Consider the following 21,173-nt stretch of genomic DNA (forward strand, 5'->3'; position numbering starts at 1 on the left):
CCAAGAGCCGTGCCTTCAGGCAAGAACAATTGGCAACTGGCATTGATTGAGGGATAAAGCCAGACTAAAATAGCCGAGCAGAAAGAAGATCAGTGGAAGCAGCTGCTGATACTAAATCCAAGAAGCAGCTATACCACTCAAAACCACAGGAGGGAGCCCAAGAGCAGAATTCACAGAAGTACTACTTACAACCACTGGAGGGAGCCCAAGAGCGGAATTCACAACATCAGCCAGTCCTTACAGTTGTCCTCCACTGAACAAAGCAATGCCGCCTGTTTAGTCCTGTTACCAAATTTTAACTGCGTTTAGCCTACTTTTTTTTTTTTATTTTGGGCCTATATCAGTGTTTCCTCCTCATCCTGCCCATTGCCCAGCCACTGCTAGATGAGTCTGCTGGTACATTGACCCAGACCACTACATTACCCTTGCAGTCTACACAGCCAGAATCTGACCCTGCTGAAAGTCAGGTTCCCCTTCCCGCATACTATACCACCTTACACGGGGACAAAGAGGAAGGTGCAGATGAAAGTTCAGGTTCCTTCATCAGGTGGGGGGGCATACTGGTTGGCACTGGCACAGGACCCCTCATAGCACGCAAAAGTGTCTGGCAGTGGGAGGCGCCGCCCGCCATCAAACACACCGCCGTACTATGAGGGGCCCTGTTCCAGTGCCAACGAGTGCGCCCCCCCCTGCTTGCTCAGGATCACAACACTTGCAAAATTGAAATACTTACCTCTCCCTGCTCCACCGCCATGACGTATTCCACGTTTCCTAGGCCCAAGAAAATCTTGAGCCAGCCCTACCCCCCCCACAAACTTTAGCCAAATGACCCCCTGTTTTCAATGCGTAACTATTATTATAAAGTAAATTAAGATTGACAAGTTTAAGTAATAAGAACTGATGTTTTTGGCATTAAAATGGGCACTGTAGGTGTTTTCCTGTCCTCCACTCACTGCCGTCTTTGATTCCCCATTGACTTGCATTGGGTTTCGTGATTCAGTCGGCCCCCGACTTTACGCAATAATCGGCCGATTTCGCGAAACCCGACTCGATCCTAAAAAAGTAAAAGTCGCTCAACTCTAATCCGAATCATACAGCTAATGAAACTCAATATTTTTAGATTAAAAAAATAAAGCCTCTAGGATGGCCCAGCAAATCAATTGTTCTGAATCCAATAGAAAAATTATAAAAGGATCTAAAGCTCAGAGTTCACAGAAGGCGTCCACATAACATTCAGGATTTGAAGAGCTGTGTGGAAGAATGAGCCAAAATCACACCTGAGCAAAGCATGTGACTAGTTTCGCCATACCGGGGGCATCTTGAAGCATGTCATTGTTACTGACATCTAGTGAAAATTTCATGTCAATTTAACCTTTCTATTTACTTAGAAAATTGGTTATGTGTACAAGACTTAATTCTGGTGCTGTATATAAATATATCTGTATCTATCTAGGTATCTGTTTCAACATCTCAATTTGAACCACAAGTTTAGCACGTCTCTTTTGTGCAAAAAAATAAATAAATAAAAAAAAGTGTGTTTTTCAATATGCCAAGAGGCATGTGTCTCTTGATAACCTGGTACACCCTTATCCAGCAGATTTCTTTCTATTTAAGACTGTCATCAGTAATTTCCCCACAATGTGTTACACTGAGGCCCACCTGTAGCAGTTACTGAAATTTAGGGTCTCATCATGAAGGAGTTGTCCCATAAATCACATTAATTACCCATCCAAAAGATAGGCAACAATTGCATTATTGCTGGGGGTCTGACTTTTGAAAGAGAACAATGTCTCACATTACCTGTTAGAAGGGTGTCATCGTGTTCATGCAGAACCATCACTCTACTCACTTATGGATCTACACCATGTTCCTAATTATTATGCAAATTACATTTTTCTCGGATTTTCCTAAATGGTCTGTGAAAATGACCGTCAGTCTAATAAAAGTCATCACCCGTTAAGAGTATAAATCAAATTTTATTGAAGAAACCTCCTAATGATAACAGTATAATCTCCAAAATTTATAAAAACTCAAAATGCACTGTTCCAAATTATTAAGCACAGTAGAATTTCTAAACATTTGATATGTTTTAAAAAACTGAAAATGCTCATTTGTGGAATTTGCAGCATTAGGAGGTCACATTCACTGAACAAAAAAAGCTATTCAATGCCAAAACATCCTAACAGGCCAAGTTACATGTTAACATAGGAACCCTTCTTTGATATCACCTTCACGATTCTTGCATCCATTGAACTTGTGAGTTTTTGGAGAGTTTCTGCTTGTATTTCTTTGTATGAAGTCAGAATAGCCTCCCAGAGCTGCTGTTTTGATGTGAACTACCTCCAACCCTCATAGATCTTTTGCTTGATGATGCTCCAAAGGTTTCCTATAGGGTTGAGGTCAGGGGAAGATGGTGGCCGCACCATGAGTTTATCTCCTTTTATGCCCATAGCAGCCAATGACTCAGAGGTATTCTTTGCAGCATGAGATGTTGCATTGTCATGCATGAAGATGATTTTGCTCCTGAATGCACGTTTCTAATTTTTATACCATGGAAGAAAGTTGTCAGTCAGCAACTCTATATACTTTGCAGAGGTCATTTTCACACATTGAGGAACCTTAAAGGGCCCTACCAGCTGTTTCCCCATGATTCCCGCCCAAAACATGACTACTCCACCTCCTTGCTGACGTCGCAGCCTTGTTGGGACATGGTGGCCATCCACCAACCATCCACTACTCCATCCATCTGGACCATCCAGGGTTGCTCAACACTTATCAGTAAACAAGACTGTTTGAAAATTAGTCCATGTATGTGTGGGCCCAATGCAACCATTTCTGCTTGTGAACACTGTTTAGGGGTGGCCGAATAGTAGGTTTATGCACCACAGCAAGCCTTTGAAGGATCCTACGCCTTGAGGTTCGAGGGACTCCAGAGGCACCAGCAGCTTCAAATATCTGTTTGCTGCTTTGTAATGGTATTTTGGCAGCTGCTCTCTTAATCCAATGAATTTGTCTGGCAGAAACCATCCTCATTATGCCTTTATTTGCATGAACTCTGTCTGTGCTCTGTTTCAGTCACAAATCTCTTCATAGTATGATGATCACTCCTAAGTTTTCGTGAAATATCTAATGTTTTCATACCTTGTCCAAGGCATTGTACTATTTAATGCTTTTCAGCAGCAGAGAGATGCTTTTTATTTCCCATACTGCTTGAAGCCCGTGGCCTGCTTAATAATGTGGAACATCATTTTAAGTAATTTTCCTTTAATTAGAATCACCTGGAAAACTAATTATCACATGTGTTTAAGATGGATTTCAGTGATCCATTGAGCCCTGAGACACAACACCATCCACGAGTTTATTTGAAAAACAAAACAATTAAATCTTTAACACACTTAAATCCAATTTGCATATTAATTTGGAACATGGTGTATATGAACACCAGTGCACCAGTGCGACCAGTGCTCCAGTAGACATCGAAAGAGCAGTGGTCTATGTATACTACAATTTTATTTGGGACCCCATGCTGTGGAAGTAACAGCGACTAGACCCTCATAAATCATTCAATGATAACATGTTCTGTGGATAAATGATTTGATGTAGGCAGCAGCTCTCATTTAAGAAACCCAACAATATAAAGAGATGTATTTAAAGGCAATGCTTCAAGAAAAAAAAATATATACTGCAAAGTAGCTTATACAAGCCAAACCACAGACCAGTAGTAAACAGCATTGTTTCCGGGTTCTTGCTGCTCATCAGTGTAGAAGACAAACTGGCTGAATGATCAGCCCTAAGCTGCATTTACACTGCAAAGTCATCGTGAACAAGTGGTCAAAGTGAAAAGATCTTTTGTGCAGCGCAAACAATCATTGTTCCCAGAGGAGCATTGTCCTGTGTAAACAGGTCACTCACTTCCGAGAAGAGTGGCACTGAACGATGTCTTACACAGGAATTACCGATTGCTCACTGCACATTGTTTACTTTGGTCTGAATATGTTAAGAGTTATTTAAAAGACCACCAAATCGGTAAAGGTTTCCTGATTGGCAGTCGTATTGTGCCGCCAGACAGTCTGTATATGGACCCTTAGAAACCACTCATTGGGAAGGCTCCCCCAGGAAAGAGCCAAGACACAGCTCTGTCTACAGATGTTCTGTAGCTTGAGCATCTGCCTATACAGACATTATATTGACACAGTAAATGTAGGTTACTTTAACACCAGAGAAAAAATAAGCTCTAGCTACACCACATAGTACAACTGTCCCATGATTATGGACATAGTGATAAGCCACGTTCAGGCAGTAATTACACATTCAGCTTTGGTGAGGTCTGCGTAGGCCAAGCCTGGTGAGGGAATCCACTCCCGACCTTGGGTGAAAACCAAAAAAACAAGCCACATGTGTGGATCTAGCCGACATGTCACATTACATTTATCATTTTTGAAATATGATGCAGAATGCAGCCAAAAATTGGGTTACAAAGGATTTCTTAAGTTCTTGTTATACTCACTAATTTGTTTTCTTGCATGTAAATTTTCTTAAGTTTGGGACAACCTTTAGCAATAAGGACCATCCCTTCATCAGAGATCTTGTAGCACTGTCCAAAATGGATGTCTCTCAGATCCCTGCACCTGGAACCCAGCTGTGGACAAGTGAAATACAGAATACAATATAGTAATACACTAAAGACTTAGAAGAGGCAGTTTACTACACGAGAACTAATATCACATTCACAGAAAAGTGGCAGGAAAGGCTTTTCAGTCATTTCCAAGAATAGTACAGCAATGTCTGCAGCAGCTTTATATGCAATATTTATTATGCAGCAGCGAGAAGCAGACTGAAGAAAACACCTGTAGATAGACCCCCAGCCCCCTGCTGTACTCCGTCATACCCAGCACCCATAGATCACAGGTATAAAAGTGAGGTGCAAGCAGACATCCCAATAACACCTTACAGGTGTCATTGACGCCAACGTACACTATTTGTGTCTTAATATTTAGATCATTAAAATTACACAGCACATTTTTACTAAATCGAACTGAAGGACTGTCCCAGAAGAAAAAAGAAAAACCATCGAGCTGCTAGGAGAAAAGCAAAAAATTTAAATACATAAATCTCTACTACTGTCTTCTGATTCTCATTATCTGTGGGGGAACTACAACTCCCAGCATCTCGATAGATTTCGAAGACCAACTAGGATTTGTAATTGTCCTCATTCATTGTTGGTAGCTGGATTATACATAAGTGTGTGGGCAGGGGAGATAGTCAGGGTATACTCCTGTCACCATTATGGAGGTTGGGGTATTTTATGGGTTTATGGTCTTCATGTAGACAATTCTGGTCCTCAAGAGTCACCAACATGTCATATGTTCAGGATTATTTTAGTATTTCTAGGTGAATTGCATCACCGCACCAGCAACAATCCCATCACCTGGCAATACAAAGGAAACCCTGCGACTATGACCTGTTGGGGGCGCTTCAGGACAAGAGGTGGAGAACAATGATGTGGAGCCATAACTCAAAAAAGTAGAGCTCAGCATTTTGGGCTAGACAGGGCAGTGCCAAATGCTATAACTCATGGCATTATGCTAGATAGAAGAGAAGCTGCAGCCCATTACTACGGCCTGGGTGAAGACGTCATAGGTGTAACCTACAGGGAAGCTCTGGTTACAGCCACCTGAGGGATATGAAGCGGAGGCTCACTGAAGCGCGCTGGGTTGAGCTATAGTTGTGCCCTTTAATAATAACAACAATGTCCTGATAATGTCCATGGCCCCAAACCTCATACACATACCCATTCCAATCTAAAAATACTAGTCAAAAATGGTAAAAAGGATCTTTACCCGGCTAAGAATATGTAGTGTGACAGCTGAGTGGAAGGAATAATGGATCTCATTATTCTACAATAATACATATTAAACAGGACAAGTAAGGATAGTTTATCACTATCAGATCAATGAGATTCAGTCACCCTGCACCCCCACTGCTGCGATAGCGTCCTAATGTAGACCGTGAATGGAGCTTTACAGCACAGCTCTGCACTCTGGGTAGTGGCCGCTCCTGGGTACTGCAGCTCTGCTCAGAGGCATTTGAAAAGGAAATGATCTATACAGGGTGGGCCATGTATATGGATGCACCTAAATATAATGGGAATGGTTGGGAATATCAACTTCCAGTTTGTGGCACATTAGTATATGGGAGGGGGGGAACTTTTCAAGATGGATGGTGACAATGGCGGCCATTTTGAAGTTAGCCATTTTGGTTCCAACTTTATTTTTTCCAATGGAAAGAGGGTCATGTGACGCATCAAACTTAGGCTACGTTCACATTTGCGGTCTGCGCCGCAGCGTCGCCGCATGCGTCATGCGCCCCTATATTTAACATGGGGGCGCATGGACATGCGTCGCACTTGCGTTTTGCGCCGCATGCGTCCCTGCGGCGCCCGCGTCCGGGCGCAGAGGACGCAGCAAGTTGCATTTTTGCTGCATCCAAAATCAATTAAAAAAAGGACGCATGCGGAGCAAAACGCAAATGTGAACGTAGCATTATTGAGAATTTCACAAGAAAAACAAATGGTGTGTTTGGTTTTAACATAACTTTATTCTTTCATGAGCCATTTACAACAGAGGTGTCAAACTGCATTCCTCGAGGGCCGCCAACAGGTCATGTTTTCAGGATTTCCTTAGCATTCCACAAGGTGCTGGAATCATTCTGTGCAGGTGATTAAATTATCACCTGTGCAATACAAGGAAATCCTGAAAACATGACCTGTTGGCGGCCCTCGAGGAATGCAGTTTGACACCTCTGATTTACAAGTTTCTCTCTGTTTACAGCCATTGACATGTCACAGAGGTTAACAAGTGAGGAGTGGATAGAAATTGTGTTGATGTCTGGTGAACGCAGTATCCGGGCTCATTGCTGCAGATTTCTATGCAAGACACCCTACACAAGAAAACTGTCACCGTTCCCATGTTATTTAGGTGTATGTAATTAATGGGCCACCCAAATAAGTTTGCCTCATCGCTGAACATAATGTTCTGTGTAAACTGAGGGTCCTGTTCCAATTTTTGTTTTGCCCATTCTGCAAATTCAGAGCGCCGATCTGGATCATGGTCATTGAGATGCTGCAGCAGCTGGATTTTTTAAGGGTGCCATTTGCGAGTAGATAATATCTGCTGAAGGGATGTTCGACTCATGCCAGATCGGCGCGCTGAATTTACAGGATGGGCAAAACAAAAATTGGAACAGGCCCCTCAGTTTACACAGAACATTATGTTCAGCGATGAGGCAAACTTATTTGGGTGGCCCATTTATTACATACACCTAAATAACATGGGAACGGTGACAGTTTTCTTGCGTAGGATGTCTTGCATAGAAATCTGCTGCAATGACCTGGGTACTCCTTTCACCAGACAACGCAATTTCTATCCGCTCCTCACGTGTTAACCTCTGCGACATGTCAATGGCTGTAAACAAAGAAACTTGTAAATAGCTCATGAAAGAATAAAGTTACGTTAAAATCAAGCACACCATTGTTTTTCTTGTGAAATTCTCAATAAGTTTGATGTGTCACATGACCCTCTTCCCATTGGAAAAAATAAAGTTATATCCAAAATGGCCGACTTCCAAATGGCCTCCATAGTCACCACCCATCTTGAAAAGTTTTCCCCCTCCCATATACTAATGTGCCACAAACAGGAAGTAGATATCACCAACCATTCCCATTTTATTTAGGTGTATCCATATACATGGCCCACCCTGTAGTATCCACAACAGCCACTAAACACTGTACACACAGTGTACATCTGGTCACTGCCAGGGCTAGCAACAGCTAAACGGTGGAAGCAACGAGTGATGGATCCCCACTTACCTGATACGGATAAGGGCAGCTCATCAATATCATGGCAACTGGTAACCCCCTTAATAATGTTTTTAAATATGTACAGTAGCAATAAATTATTAGCTAGAAAATAAAATTAACATTTTGTTGTGGTTATTCAGAGGCACTAAGTATAATGTACCTACATGTTCCAGAGATGTAACCGCAGCCCTCAATAAGGTCCTCATCACACAGGAAAGATTACACATGACTGCTCTCATAAGGCCTACTAGATTACCGTACATTGCAGGCCATTTAATCACTTAGATTTGGTACGTTCTTATATCTCCGTCATCTAAACCCTGGTCATACCTCCTTGATTGCCTCATCAGTGAGCCGATCCTGGTTGCCAACATGAACCTTCTGTAACGCGGCACAGTGAGTGGCCATAGAGATGAGTGAGGAGTCAGACAGCTGCTTACATCGGTAGGCGGTGTACTTCACCAGGCCGGAACATCTGGCTGCCAACATCCCAACCCCAGCATCCGTCACATTTAGACAGTCGGAAATGTTGAGTTCTGTAATGTTCCAAAACCTGGAAGCTATTCTTTCCAATATATCATCTTTAACCTGTAAAGTGAGAATTATATCTCTATTACAGTCACAGCCAATACGAAATAAACCAGGTCTTATCAATATGCATAGTATGTATAGGCAAGATATAGGAAGCCTCGGAAGCACTGACAAACTGTGGGAAGACAAGGTTTGCTCCCTACGTCACGTGTGTTTTTCTAGGCAACAAATAAAACACCATATAAAAATAAAGTAACGTAATCTGCTTATACTTTTCTGCGGAGTCAATAAAAGCACCATAAGCTGCCTTTAACGGTTTATCTGAAATCTACAAAACCTATTCTGTTTAATAAATAACGTTCACTACATTTCCTTTTCTTCCTAATGAAAGAAGCACTTGACAGAAGTAATTTATGTTTACGCTATTTTAGCAGCTTAAAAAAAAAAAAAGAAAGAAAAAAAAAGGGTTTCTTGTATAAACAAAATCATTCTTCGTCACGGTTTACAAGGAGTAATTAGCTGCATGCACGCAGCCGCCATCGCTCAGAATCCTCCATCGCTCTGAGATCCATGTGATGGGTGATCCCAGCGACAGGTAATACACCGGGCACTCAGACCAGGCACGGGTGATACTTATGTCATTCCATTACTGACTTGTGAGTTATAAGTGGGCCTCAGATATAAAAAGGTTTAATACAACTCATTAACTTAATTACATTTATTTTTGTTAATTTTTTTTACCAACATGTTTCTTTTAGGGGATAATTGGTCATATTCATATACGATATTAAACTACTGCTATGTCAGATGGCGTTTTCTGATGCGGATCTGAATCAAAATCCACATCAAAGAGTGTTCATAGAGTTTCTGAAGCAGAAAAGTTAGGAAAACCATATAAAAATACTCTGTGCGAACATACCCTTAGGATATATAAAATCTTCATCATAGTGAACACTACCAGAGTTGCAGCATATAAAACTACAGCAAGAAGCCCAGTAAGTGACATCACTGGAATCAAGGTCTCTGCCCTCTTTTGTGCAACCCTCGTAAAGGAAAGCATAAAGCTAATGAAAGATTGCTTTCAACCCCTTCTTGATGTCTGACATACTTGTAAGGCTACTTTCACACTAACGTCGTACGACGCACGTCGCTATGCGTCGTTCTGGAGAAAAAAAGGATCCTGCGAAAGTGCTTGCAGGATGCGTTTTTTCTCCATAGACGTGTATTAGCGACGCAGTGCGACGCATTGCCACACGTCGCAACCGTCCTGCGTCGGTTGCGTCAGACCGTCGGCACAAAAAAACGTTACATGTAACTTTTTTTGTGGGTAGTGAGCATCTTTTCCGACCGCGCATGTGCGGCCGGAACTCCGCCCCCCCCGCACCTCACAATGGGGCAGCGGATGCAATGTAAAACTGCATCTGCTGCCCCCGTTGTGCAGCGCTTTCAACGCTAGCGTCGATGCGCCGCAACGTCGCATAGCGACGTGAAGTGCACGACGCTAGTGTGAAAGTAGCCTAAATCACACATATGATTAGACGAGCTCACTGTTGTAGGTATCCACCATCGCATAGGTTTCAGAGGATCAGCAAGCCCTCTTGGCCGGGCAAATAAATCCAATATAACAAAAAGCTGACTTCTCCGATAAAATCTTGTCAGCTTTATTACATTTTCAGTAAAATCAGGTCACAAACAGGACAGTGCTCTGGTGTTTTCAACATTCTTAATTGTTACATGTCAGGAGTCGAAACGTGTCAACGCCAGAACACTGCCCTGTTTCGTTTTTACTGAAAATGTAATAAAGCTGACAAGATTTCATAGCAGAAATCAGCTTTTTTTTTGCTGCTGAATTAGATCATACCTATGATGTTAATGCATGAAATGAGCTCAGCAGCCGAGATTGCACCATACCCGGATGATGCCAGCTGTATTACAAAGCCAGCATCTTCCAGTACCAAAAGCTTGTTTGGATCGCTAATATTTAACAATTGACATGCCTCTGCCAATCACTGACATTGGCATGTAAACAACACAAATTGTTGATGCTCGAATTCACCGGTTCCCAACTGCCCCTCTATATTGCAATCATGGGGTACCGATGGGCTAGCATGGCAGCCGGAGGCCCGCCAAAAGCCACCACGGAAGCCATCTCATTATTTCTTCATAACACAACCTCATTTTAAAGAGGTTGTGCACTACTCCAGCATTGATGACCTATCCTTAGAATAGCTCATCAAGGTCTGATCGGTTGGGGTCGGAGTCGGTTATTGGCAGCCAGAAATACTCACTTATGGAGCTGGCAGTCTTCTGATAGTGGCCACTCCAGGGCAATACATATCCATCTATTAATTTGAATTGGAGGCATATGAGTAGTACCCTGCCTCGGCCACAATCAGAAGACAGACAGCTCCAAAAGTGAGGACTTCTGGCAGCCGGCGGCCAACGCCAACGGCAGCTGATCTGCAGGGGTGTCAGACCCCGACCAGACATTGATGACTTATCCCAAGGATAAGTCATCAATGCTAAAGTAGTGGACAACCTCTAACCATACACTGCATATAAAACTAACTAAATATAAAAATGTAATCACGCACAATTCCCAAATTTAATAATAAAAATAAGCATATTTGGTATTTTTACAGCCAAAAAAGTCTTATCTACCAAAATATAAAATGATTTAACACAAACAGCATACAGAAGAAAAAAATCTGACAACTGTGGTTTTCTTTGTTAAAGGGGTGGTCCAAATCGATAAGTCTGCCATCACTGTAGACAAATGAATCTCCCTAGGACACGCACTCTGCACCATGGTGATTCGCTGCTTTCTGAGCCGGGACCGGAGGGTATGTACGAGTTATACATACTTGTATTGAGTGAAGCTGTGCCCCATCAAGTGATGCAGCAGGCCAGTAGGTGTGGCCAACTATGGGGTGCAGCCTTGCTCCATGCAAGTGTATGGAAGCGAGGCCACGCCCACTGCACGGGAGTATATATACCTCATGTATACCCTTAGATCGCCACTCAGAAACCGATGAATCCCCGCAGAACACAGCGTGAGCACTGAGGGGATTCATGAGTCTGCAGTGACACAGCGACTGCAGACTTATCAATTTGGGCAGGACAAGCCATTCAAGTGTCTAACTAAAGAGGAAAAAAAATACAATAAATACATATCCCAAAATGGTAAAATAATAAAAACATCAGTTTGCCATGAAATGAACAAGCTCTCACACAACTCCATCAATGGAAAAGTAAAAAAATGTACATGTCTCAGAAATACTGATTAGGTTTATTTTATTCTTCACACCTAGAATTTTTGGCTCCAATGAATAGCATAATTTCATACTACAGCTCATCCCGCAAAAAGTTACATTAATAATGGAAAAATAAAAAATGTATGGCTCTAGGAAGACTAAAAAATGAAAGGTATCTGGCAGCAACAATCATGGCCACTACACTACACTTGCTATGTGCCACAGCTTTATTTCTTCAGCGGGGTGAACCAGCAATCAGACCCGCACTGATTTGGTAATGACGATCAACCCCAAGGATAAATTTTCATCATTAAAGTAAACATGTCCGCACACGAAATATAAACCTGCAACACAGAAAAACCATAGGGTTAGGTGACTACACAACTAGTAAGGAGGATTATAAAAGGATCCGCGGTACCTGACTACGACTGCTGAGGTCCAGCTGCTTCCAAAACTGAAAGTCCAAGCAGAGATCGCGCCAATATTTACATACCAAAGACACACAAAGGCAACGCTCATTCAGAGAGAGGTGAGAAAATATCTGTAAGAAAAAGAGAAGGTTTAGAGACATACTTAATTTCTTGTGAATTTCGCTCTAATAAATGGAACCGGTCGTCAGAAAACACCATTAATCTGCAGGTCAATAGTGTTGGAAAGGTGCCCTGTGTCAGTATATAAAGTGCAGCACCCGAGGAAAAGATTAACTGTATTCTTGCATTAAGCCACCGGCTTTCAGTCATGCAGGCGTGTCGGAGCAGCTACAGTCACCAATCCCAGTACAGTGAGTGTCACCAGTGAGCACGCCCCGGCACTGATAGTTCGCAGTGCTGTACATCAGTGTAGTCCGGGTGTCAATGTGCCTAACAATGATTGCAGGCGCCACCCTCAGTGAGAGAGCAGTGACTATCACTAACGGACACACTCGTATGACTGAAAGCCGGCTGGGTCCGCGAGGAATAACGTTAATTTTCTTTCGGTGTGGCACTTTCAATGGGGCAGTAAGGCACCTTCATAATGCTATTAACCCCCTCTTAATAGTGTTCCCTTTGAAGAGAACCTGTCACCTCCAAAATCGCGGGTGAGGTAAGCCCACCAGCATCAGGGGCTTATCTACAGCATTCTGTAATGCTGTAGATAAGCCCCGATGTATCCTGAAAGATGATAAAAAGAGGTTAGATTATACTCACCCAGGGGCGTTCCTTTCCGGGGCCTCCCATCTTCTTACGATCACATCCTCTTCTTGTCTTCACGCTGCAGCTCCTGCGCAGGCGTACTTTATCTTCCCTGTTGAGGGCAGAGCAAAGTACTGCAGTGCGCAGGCGTCGGGAAAGGTCAGAGACGCCCGGCACCTGCGCACTGCAGTACTTTGCTCTGCCCTCAACAGGGTAGATAAAGTACGCCTGCGCAGGAGCCGCAGCATGAATACAACAAGAGGACATCGTAAGAAGATGGGAGGCCCTGGGTGAGCATAATCTAACGACTTTTTCTCATCTTTCAGGATACATCGGGGGCTTATCTACAGTATTCCAGAATGCTGTAGATAAGCCCCTGCTGCCGGTGGGCTTACCTCACCCACGATTTTGGGGGTGACAGATTCCCTTTAAAAAGATTCATTTTTTTAACAACTCCTGGAGTGAACACAAATTGAAAGTGAACCAGCACAAAAGTTACAAAAACAACTGAACCTAAAGTATTGTGGCATAGCGACTGGTCATGTGATTGACGGGAGGTATGTATCACAGAGAAGGCTTGTCGCTGTGATGTAACCCGGAGTGTTTTCTGTAATGCACATAAAGCAATAAGGAATTGTTTAGTATGTTTGGGTCCGGTTACGGGTAGCTATGAGAGATGGGAGGGTCTGGCTACCCATATACCTCACCCCTGGGTAAGGGGCAGAACCATGCCTATCTATGTTTGTTTCAGGACCTGTGGTGATGTCAGAACCACATGTCTAATCATGTGATGGGTTCCTGGGTGTGGTTTCAGGCTACATAATGGAGGTGTGTGTAGAACATGGTGAAAGTGTGTGGGTGTGTGTCAGAGTGGACACACTTCCAGGTGTCCTGGCTGGACACTGCAGAGTGGCCTGTGTTGGACGGTTCCACGTGGGGACAGATGTCCTGAACAACACACAGAGACCATCTTTAGGCTGGAGAACCTACGTGCTGGACATAGCACGGTCTGTGTGCCGACAGACGTGAGAGAGCGGAGCTCTACTATGGACATTGAGGATTAACCTGTCTGACGTAAAACTATGTACCCGTTGTTCCTGTTGCCATGTGGTTTATGGAGCAATAAACCTGTGAACTTTTAAGGAAACGTGTCTCCTGAGTGTCATCTGCCGCACCTAAGCGAGTGTCCCCTAGACCCGTAGCGGGTGAAACGCTACAGTATGTACTACAGAGGAAAGAGTCAGAGGATCATCAGAATAGGGAAAAATCACGTTTATAGAGGTTGTCCAGGTAAAATAAGTTTTCACCGATCCATTTGATAGGAGATAATTCACTGATCAGTGGGGGGCCGAGCCCCTTTGGTGTACTGTACATTTTTCATGGTCTGTTTGATTGGAGAAGCTTGAGGAAACTTAAAAACATTTTTTCATACGAGAAAAACTGATGAAAATATGATCAGACACACTGACTGCTATTCTGTGTATGAGAAAAGTCACTCTGGTCTGAACGAGGCCTTAGACTGCCTGGAGGCGCACACTTAGATGCAGTCTACTACGGTCCCGGAAAGGAAATTATACACGTTTGCTCAGCAGTCACCATTACAGTCTATGGCCCCGTCAGCGTGTAGGGGACAGGGACCTGGTGAGCTGTGCAGACGGGTGGAACCATTGTTGCCGGGAGTCGGGGTTCCGGGGGACGGATTTGAGGGGCGCATGGGAAGCCAGGCTCATGTGACAGGAGGCAGAGTGACGCAGGGAGAGGAGAGGATAAAAAGCAAAACGCGCGAAAGCAGGGAGAGAGAAGCGCGGGAAATCTCTGAGGAGAGGAAACTGCAGCGCAGTTGTTGTGTGTGTGCAGGCCGCAGTGAGACTTGCTGGAAGCAGGGGGAGAACGTGCAACAGACACTGCGGGCAATTACCAGAGCCCCCAAAAAGAGGCGCACTCGTCGTCAGCGACCCCCCAGGCAGAGGGGTAGCGCTGATCAGCTCAGGGACAATATTACCGTGCTCCCCGGAAGCATCTTGCCACAGAGTACTCCGGGCCCTCCTGGGTTTTTCTTAGCTGTGACTGATACCGATTATTCTGCTAATTCTTCTCAAAAAGACCCCTCTCTGGACGTGGAAACTGTTACCCCGGATCAACGTCCGCCTGTGGGAGGTAACGCAGCACCGCAAAAGACATTCTGGACTCGAATCTACACCTGGGCCCGTCAACGGAGGACACCTCCTTCCCCCGCCATCAGGACTACGCCGCTGACGGAGCTTCACCATCAGGACTACGCCGCTGACGGAGCTTCACCATCAGGACTGCATCGTTGAAACAACGCTGATAAGTGAACTTGGTTGACTTGTTCTTGTTAGTGGGTCACTAGTGAGGCGCTGTCGTGTTTCGCGGGTTTAGTTCAGGGCGCCTATATAGTAGATAGGATTTACTGTGAAATTGTGATCGTGTACCTAAGTTCCCTGTGTGGAAAACTGTTGTTATTCTTTGTTGGGTTGGAAGTTAAAGGAAAGTTAAAAAAAACGTTATTTGCTTTCTGACTCCTCTTTGTCCCTGCATCCTTCTTTATCTGCGGTCTCTACAAGCGCATGCGTCCAGACCCAGTTTTGCGGGGATTTCGGTCGTAAGCCCCAACTTGGACACAGAATGAAATGTGTAAGCGCCCTCAGAGTCTCAGCTAAGCCGCAGAAGAGAACAGCTGACGCTGCGCAGTCCATTACCCACTTGTCTGGACAGGGCCGTACACATAACCCTCCCATGGAGTACAGAGCCTATGCAGCTTGTGTGTCTCTGGGGTCCAAGGCTACAAATGAGCCCAGTGCAGCCATTTCCCCTGCACCTGTCACTTACCTAATGTTTGATAGCAAGCAGTGAACAGATCAGCTCTGACGGTTTATTAATGCTAACTTTTTTTGCCTGATTTCTTAATATACCTGCAGCTATAAGTTGTATCCCATAGGGAACACCCGTGCAGCACCCGATTTTTAAGGCAACATTGCCATTATCAAACCTAAAAAACATTTTAAAATGTTGATCTATAAAACGGGACAGCACACAGACATGAAATACGGACACACAGACGTCACGATGGATGAGACTCATCCAAATTTTCCAGATGAAATTCAGACTATTTGTCATACGCTCTTCCGATCTCGGCCTTAAGCCGGGGTCACACTTGTGAGTTCAATGCGAGAAAGTCGCACGAGTCTCTGGCATCAATACCCAGCACTGCAGACACTCCGGACCAGAGCGTGCAGCTGCCTAGAAATACATGCAGCCGCACTCTCCGATCCCGCGTGCCAGCAGCAGTGCTGGGTATTGATGCCAGAGACGAGTGCGAGTTTCTCGCATTGAACTCACAAGTGTGACCCCGGCCTTATTCCTGCACTAACACCATTGATATTTAGCGCCACACATTACATTAATGCGGGCAGCATTTATCTGAGCCTGGCTGTGCATATGCCGCTAGGTTTTACATTTTTTAAAGAACCTGCTAGTGGACTCATGCTGCCCAAACTATCAGAGAGCTGGATTGCAGCCTGGCATATCTTTCCCTGAAATAATCCAGTTTGGAGATCCGGCCGAGGACCATAGCTAGGACTAGTCATGCACCTCAGCCAGCTCCTCCCAGCGCCACCGCAAGTGCTTAACAGGTCATGGGAGAGGCTGGACAGGAGCGATGCAAGGCTAGTATTATCTCCTATGGTTCCCCGGCCAGATCTAAAAATTATATTTTCTCTGAAACACTAGAACATTTCAAAGAAAGATATATACACCTGGCCACAACCGGGCAGCCAAGCTCGGATTCAGGCTGCCCATGATTAATGCAGCAATCAGCTGACAGGTTTCAATTAAAAAAGGTTTGAGGCCTCTGCTGAGGAAGATGGAAATAATCCTTAAAGCACTGATTTCTCTTTACCAATAATTAACCCTTTGTAAAAGCAGTGGCTTAGCAGACATGATGGGATCCTTCAGATGTACAGCTCCTGAATCCAGCAGTGCTGCCACGTGCTTGTATCCTTTTATATGTGATCACCGTATCCTGACATCATGGTCACAGTTATAAGACTGAGGAACATGGGGGGCAATAGAATACAACAGCCCTGCTGCTGTCATGTGGCTCCTCACCTTCAGTAACAGGGATGGAGGCAGCTGGTTAATATGTAGCGGCTCCTCCTCCACCTTGTGAGTGTCGGGGTCAGCTTCCCTGTGCGTCTGTGCCTGATCCTGGGAACAGGAGCCAAGAGAAAATGCAGAGCAGCAGATCGGAGTCCTGGAATGCCTCTGTGCTGCTGTGCCGGGCTGGGGGGGCTCCTCTGTTGGCGACATGCCATCTTTTCCCAGTGCTGGATTCCCTGGAGACAGCTCCTCAGCACAGGGCAATGGTAGATCCAAAGCGGGCTGATGTGTAGGCCCTGCGGTGCTGGGGTGCCCGCGATCACCTGTGTGCACTGCAGGATTTACCCAGTAATTTGATGAAGGGGGACTTTGGAGAGGTTTACAAGGGGTGCCAGTATGCTCTGCAGGTTCTCCAATGCTGGGGTGCCCCTGATCTTCTGCAGGGGTACATCGGAGCATCTTACAGAGGGTGCTGGGCTGCTCTATAGGTTCCTTAGCGCTGCAGTGCCCCTTATCTCCCACTGCGGTATTTTGGGGCATCTTACAGGGGGTCCCAGGATGCATTGTAGGTTCTCCGCTGCTAGGGTGCCCCTGATCCTCCGCTGTTGTACACACAGGCAGCTTACAGGGGGTGCTGGGATGTTCTGTAGGGTCTCTGGAGCTGGGGTGCCCCTGATTCCCGGCTGGGGTACACATTGGCACCTTACAGGGGGTGCTGGGCTGCAGGGTAGGCTGTCCGGAACTGGGGTGCCCCTGATTGCCTGCTGGGGTACACATTGGCACCATACAGGGGGTGCTGGGCTGCTGGGTAGACTCTCTGGAGCTGGGGTGCCCCTGATTGCCTGCTGGGGTACACATTGGCACAATACAGGGGGTGCTGGGCTGCTGGGTAGACTCTCCGGAGCTGGGGTGCCCCTGATCCTCCGCTGTTGTACACACAGGCACAATACAGGGGGTGCTGGGCTGCAGGGTAGGCTCTTCAGAGCTGGGGTGCCCCTGATCCCCAGCAGGAGTACATAGCGGCAGATTACAGGGGGTGCTGAGCTGCTGGGCAGGCTCTCCGGAGCTGGGGTGCCCCTGATCCCCGACAGGGGTACATAGGGGCAGATTACAGGGGGTGCTGAGCTGCTGGGCAGGCTCTCCGGAGCTGGGGTGCCCCTGATCCCCGGCTGGGGTACACCTTGGCAGCTTACAGGGGGTGCTGGGCTGCTCCCCGCTGTTCTTCCGCTTGCACACCATGTCTGTGCTCAGGCTGTCGGGCTCCGGGCTTTGCCCTGCGCTCAGGACGCTGCAGCTCCGCTCCTGCCAGCTGTTCAGTAGCAGCTGATGGGCACAGTCCCGGGCAGCAGGCGGTGGGGCGGCAGGGGACACCGGCTCACTCACTGCACGCTCCCGCACAATGAAGCACAGCATGCAGGGGGCACGGAGCAGGCAGTCCTGGTGCCGCTGCTGCAGCTTCCTCCTCCTCTGGGCTCGGGCAGGTGTGAGGCCGCGGCGCTGCTTGCAGAAGAAGCTGCCCATAAATGAGCAGCAAACCTCGGCACACACTCCGGAGCGGCCGCTGTCCCGCCGCACTCTCTCACTCTCACACACTTTAATGCTTTCCCCGTTACCGCCGTTCTGACGTCATCACAACAGTAAACGTCACTCCGGATTGTAACGTTCCTATTGGCCCGAATGAGGACGCTACCTGACGTCAGTACGCGCGTTACGCACTGTCACAAGAGGCCGTCTGTGGCCATGTTTTTTAATGGTAAATGCCAAGAATATTGCTGGAGATGCACCTTCCCTTTAACGAGTCCTGTCACTTCTCTCTGCCCATGCTAAACATGGCGGCTCCGTCAATACCTGAGAACTACAGGATTAATCTTTATTAGGATCATGTCACAAAAGCACAGCGCCCTCTCGTGTACCGGGCTGGCAGTACATGTCCTGTTCCTGCGCCTTGTGCTCACGTGTCTGGCAGCGGACGCGCTCATCTTCTCACTGTATGCGGCTGCCTGACGCTGATATGTAACTGGGACCAAGAGAATCAATAACTATTTTGTAGCAAAGGCTCATATTAGGTTCATATTATAAACCAAAGAACGTAATGTGACAAAAAATGTTCTCAACAAAAAAACAAACAGTTCATCAAAAATCCACTATTAACACTTTCGGGCCAGGCCACTTTCATATTTTTGGGCTATGTACACACATTCAGTATTTGGTGAGATTTTTACCTCACTATTTGTAAGCCAAAACCAGGAGCAGGTGTTAATTGCAGAAAACTCACCGAATACTCTCTATGTGAAAGTGGCCGTGCGCTTTCATGTTTGTTTCCTCTTGGAGGACGTTTTTTCTTTCCTACCAGCAGTGAAATGGTCACATTTCCATCCTCTACCCTCTTAGGCTACTTTCCAGTGGCGTAACTACAAAGTTATGGGCCCCGATGCGAACTTTCAAATGCCCCCCGCCCCCGCCAAAATATTTTCCACCTAAATTGACATTTTCCCTATTCATTTCGCACACTATAACTTTATTGCAATGTTGTAAAGTCTGACCTCAGTGGCGTAACTATCCGGTGCCCCATCCTAGTATATATTTGTCCCCCGTACTGTACCATTGTTCTGTCATGTATAAAAGAAAATAAACCATTATACTCCTCAAGGACTTACATAGAAGTCATGGGGATCCATATAAGAAGTATAATGCACCCCCATAGTCCTCCTTATAATATACTGCACAGTTCATAGTGATCCATGTAGTATAATTGAATGCATCTCCATAGTCATCCATAAAGCATAATGCACAGCCCATAGTCCTCGACAAAGTATAATGCACCCCATAGTACTTTATAGTAGTAAAATGCACTTCATAGTCCTCCTATAAAGTATTATGTGCACAGTAAATACCCCACACAGGCACAATAAATACCCCCCCACACACACACACAGTAAATACCCCACACACACGCACACAGTAAATACCCCACACACGCACAGTAAATACCCCACACACGCACAGTAAATACCCCCCTCATACACACAGTAAATACCTGTGTGTAAATACCCCCATACACTAAATACAACACACACAGTAAATGCCCCCCCTCCCAGTAAACACCATCCACTCTCAGTAAATACAGCACGCAAACTAAATGCACTGTGGAACAGAGGAGCTGTGTTTGACAGGAGGTTCAGTAATGTGCACACCATCTACCTCTGTACTCAGGGGTTGTTTTGTGCCTGAGCCTGGCTATATGGCCTAGATTTTACGGCCATCCGGTGTGCAGAGGAACAGAGGGACCCTGTGGCAGAAAGAGGAGGACGCAGCACCAGCTTGCAGCTTTTTACGCTTAAAAACCTTAAGCACTCAGCCACTTACACTCAAGCAGCGGGAGCTTCCTTTAGCCCGTCATTCCCTTTGGTGCGGCTGAAGGACCTGCAGACACGTCTCTCTCCTGGTCACAAGGTTAGATCACGTGACCGCATTCCCCATCTTCCCCCTAATGTAACTGGAGGACCTGCTGTGACGCCTCCCTTCGGGTCTCATGATTGGGACCTTAACAAGGACGGACGGACAGATGGGCGGACGGGCCCCTAAGTACTCCGGGCCGTGTCGCAGCTGCGACCGCTGTAGTTACGCCCCTGCTACTTTCACACTAGTCCGTCAGTATGGGCCGTCGCAAACCGTCGGCCCGATGTACCGACGGACAGTGTGTTAAAGTAGCACAACGTGGGCAGCGGATGCAGTTTTACAACGCATCTGCTGCCCTTTGTGAGTTCCTTGGAGGAGGGGGTGGACTTCCGGGCGCGCATGCGCGGTCGAAAATGGCAGACCCGACGCACAAAAAAACGTTACATGGAACTTTTTTTGTGTGTCGCGGCCGCCAAAAACACGACGCATCCGTCGCACGACGGATGCGATGTGTGGCCATATGTCGCAATGCGTTGCTAATGCAACTCTATGGAGAAAAAACGCATCCTGCGGGCAACTTTGCAGGATGCGTTTTTTCTCCAAAGCGACGCATTGCGACGTCCATCAAACGACGCTAGTGTGAAAGTAGCCTTACTCATACAGAGGAAATCTACTGAGACTATAGATTTATGCAATAGATAAGACAGGTTGGGACTGTCCCACTGGGGACAGGGGAATCTCCCGGTGAGCCCCTCTACCTCCCTAACTGAGTAGTACTTTTCAAAATACACTTGTTTCACTATATACAAAGGCATCATCTCTTCATTCATTTAACTAATG

At 45.9% G+C, this 21,173-nt stretch overlaps 1 protein-coding gene across 4 annotated transcripts in view; it reads right to left on the reverse strand.

Moving 5' to 3' along the window:
- FBXL17 (F-box and leucine rich repeat protein 17) overlaps positions 1-18,613 on the reverse strand; it is a 934,277-nt gene extending 915,664 nt beyond the window's left edge. The window contains exons 1-5 of one of the 4 annotated variants that reach the window (XM_077290031.1): positions 18,002-18,571; positions 16,944-17,919; positions 12,062-12,184; positions 8,189-8,446; positions 4,508-4,639 (exon numbers count right to left, since the gene is read on the reverse strand). In XM_077290031.1, the coding sequence (XP_077146146.1) occupies positions 4,508-4,639; positions 8,189-8,446; positions 12,062-12,184; positions 16,944-17,919; positions 18,002-18,033 (1,521 nt within the window). In that variant the 5' untranslated portion in view covers positions 18,034-18,571. Of the gene's footprint in view, positions 1-4,507; positions 4,640-8,188; positions 8,447-12,061; positions 12,185-16,943 lie in introns of all 4 variants that reach the window. The other 3 variants (XM_077290006.1, XM_077290013.1, XM_077290022.1) reach the window with 3 other exon arrangements.
- Positions 18,614-21,173: the final 2,560 nt, after the last annotated feature.

The sequence above is a fragment of the Ranitomeya variabilis genome, chromosome 1 (genome assembly GCF_051348905.1).
Source record: "Ranitomeya variabilis isolate aRanVar5 chromosome 1, aRanVar5.hap1, whole genome shotgun sequence".
NCBI lineage: Eukaryota > Metazoa > Chordata > Amphibia > Anura > Dendrobatidae > Ranitomeya > Ranitomeya variabilis.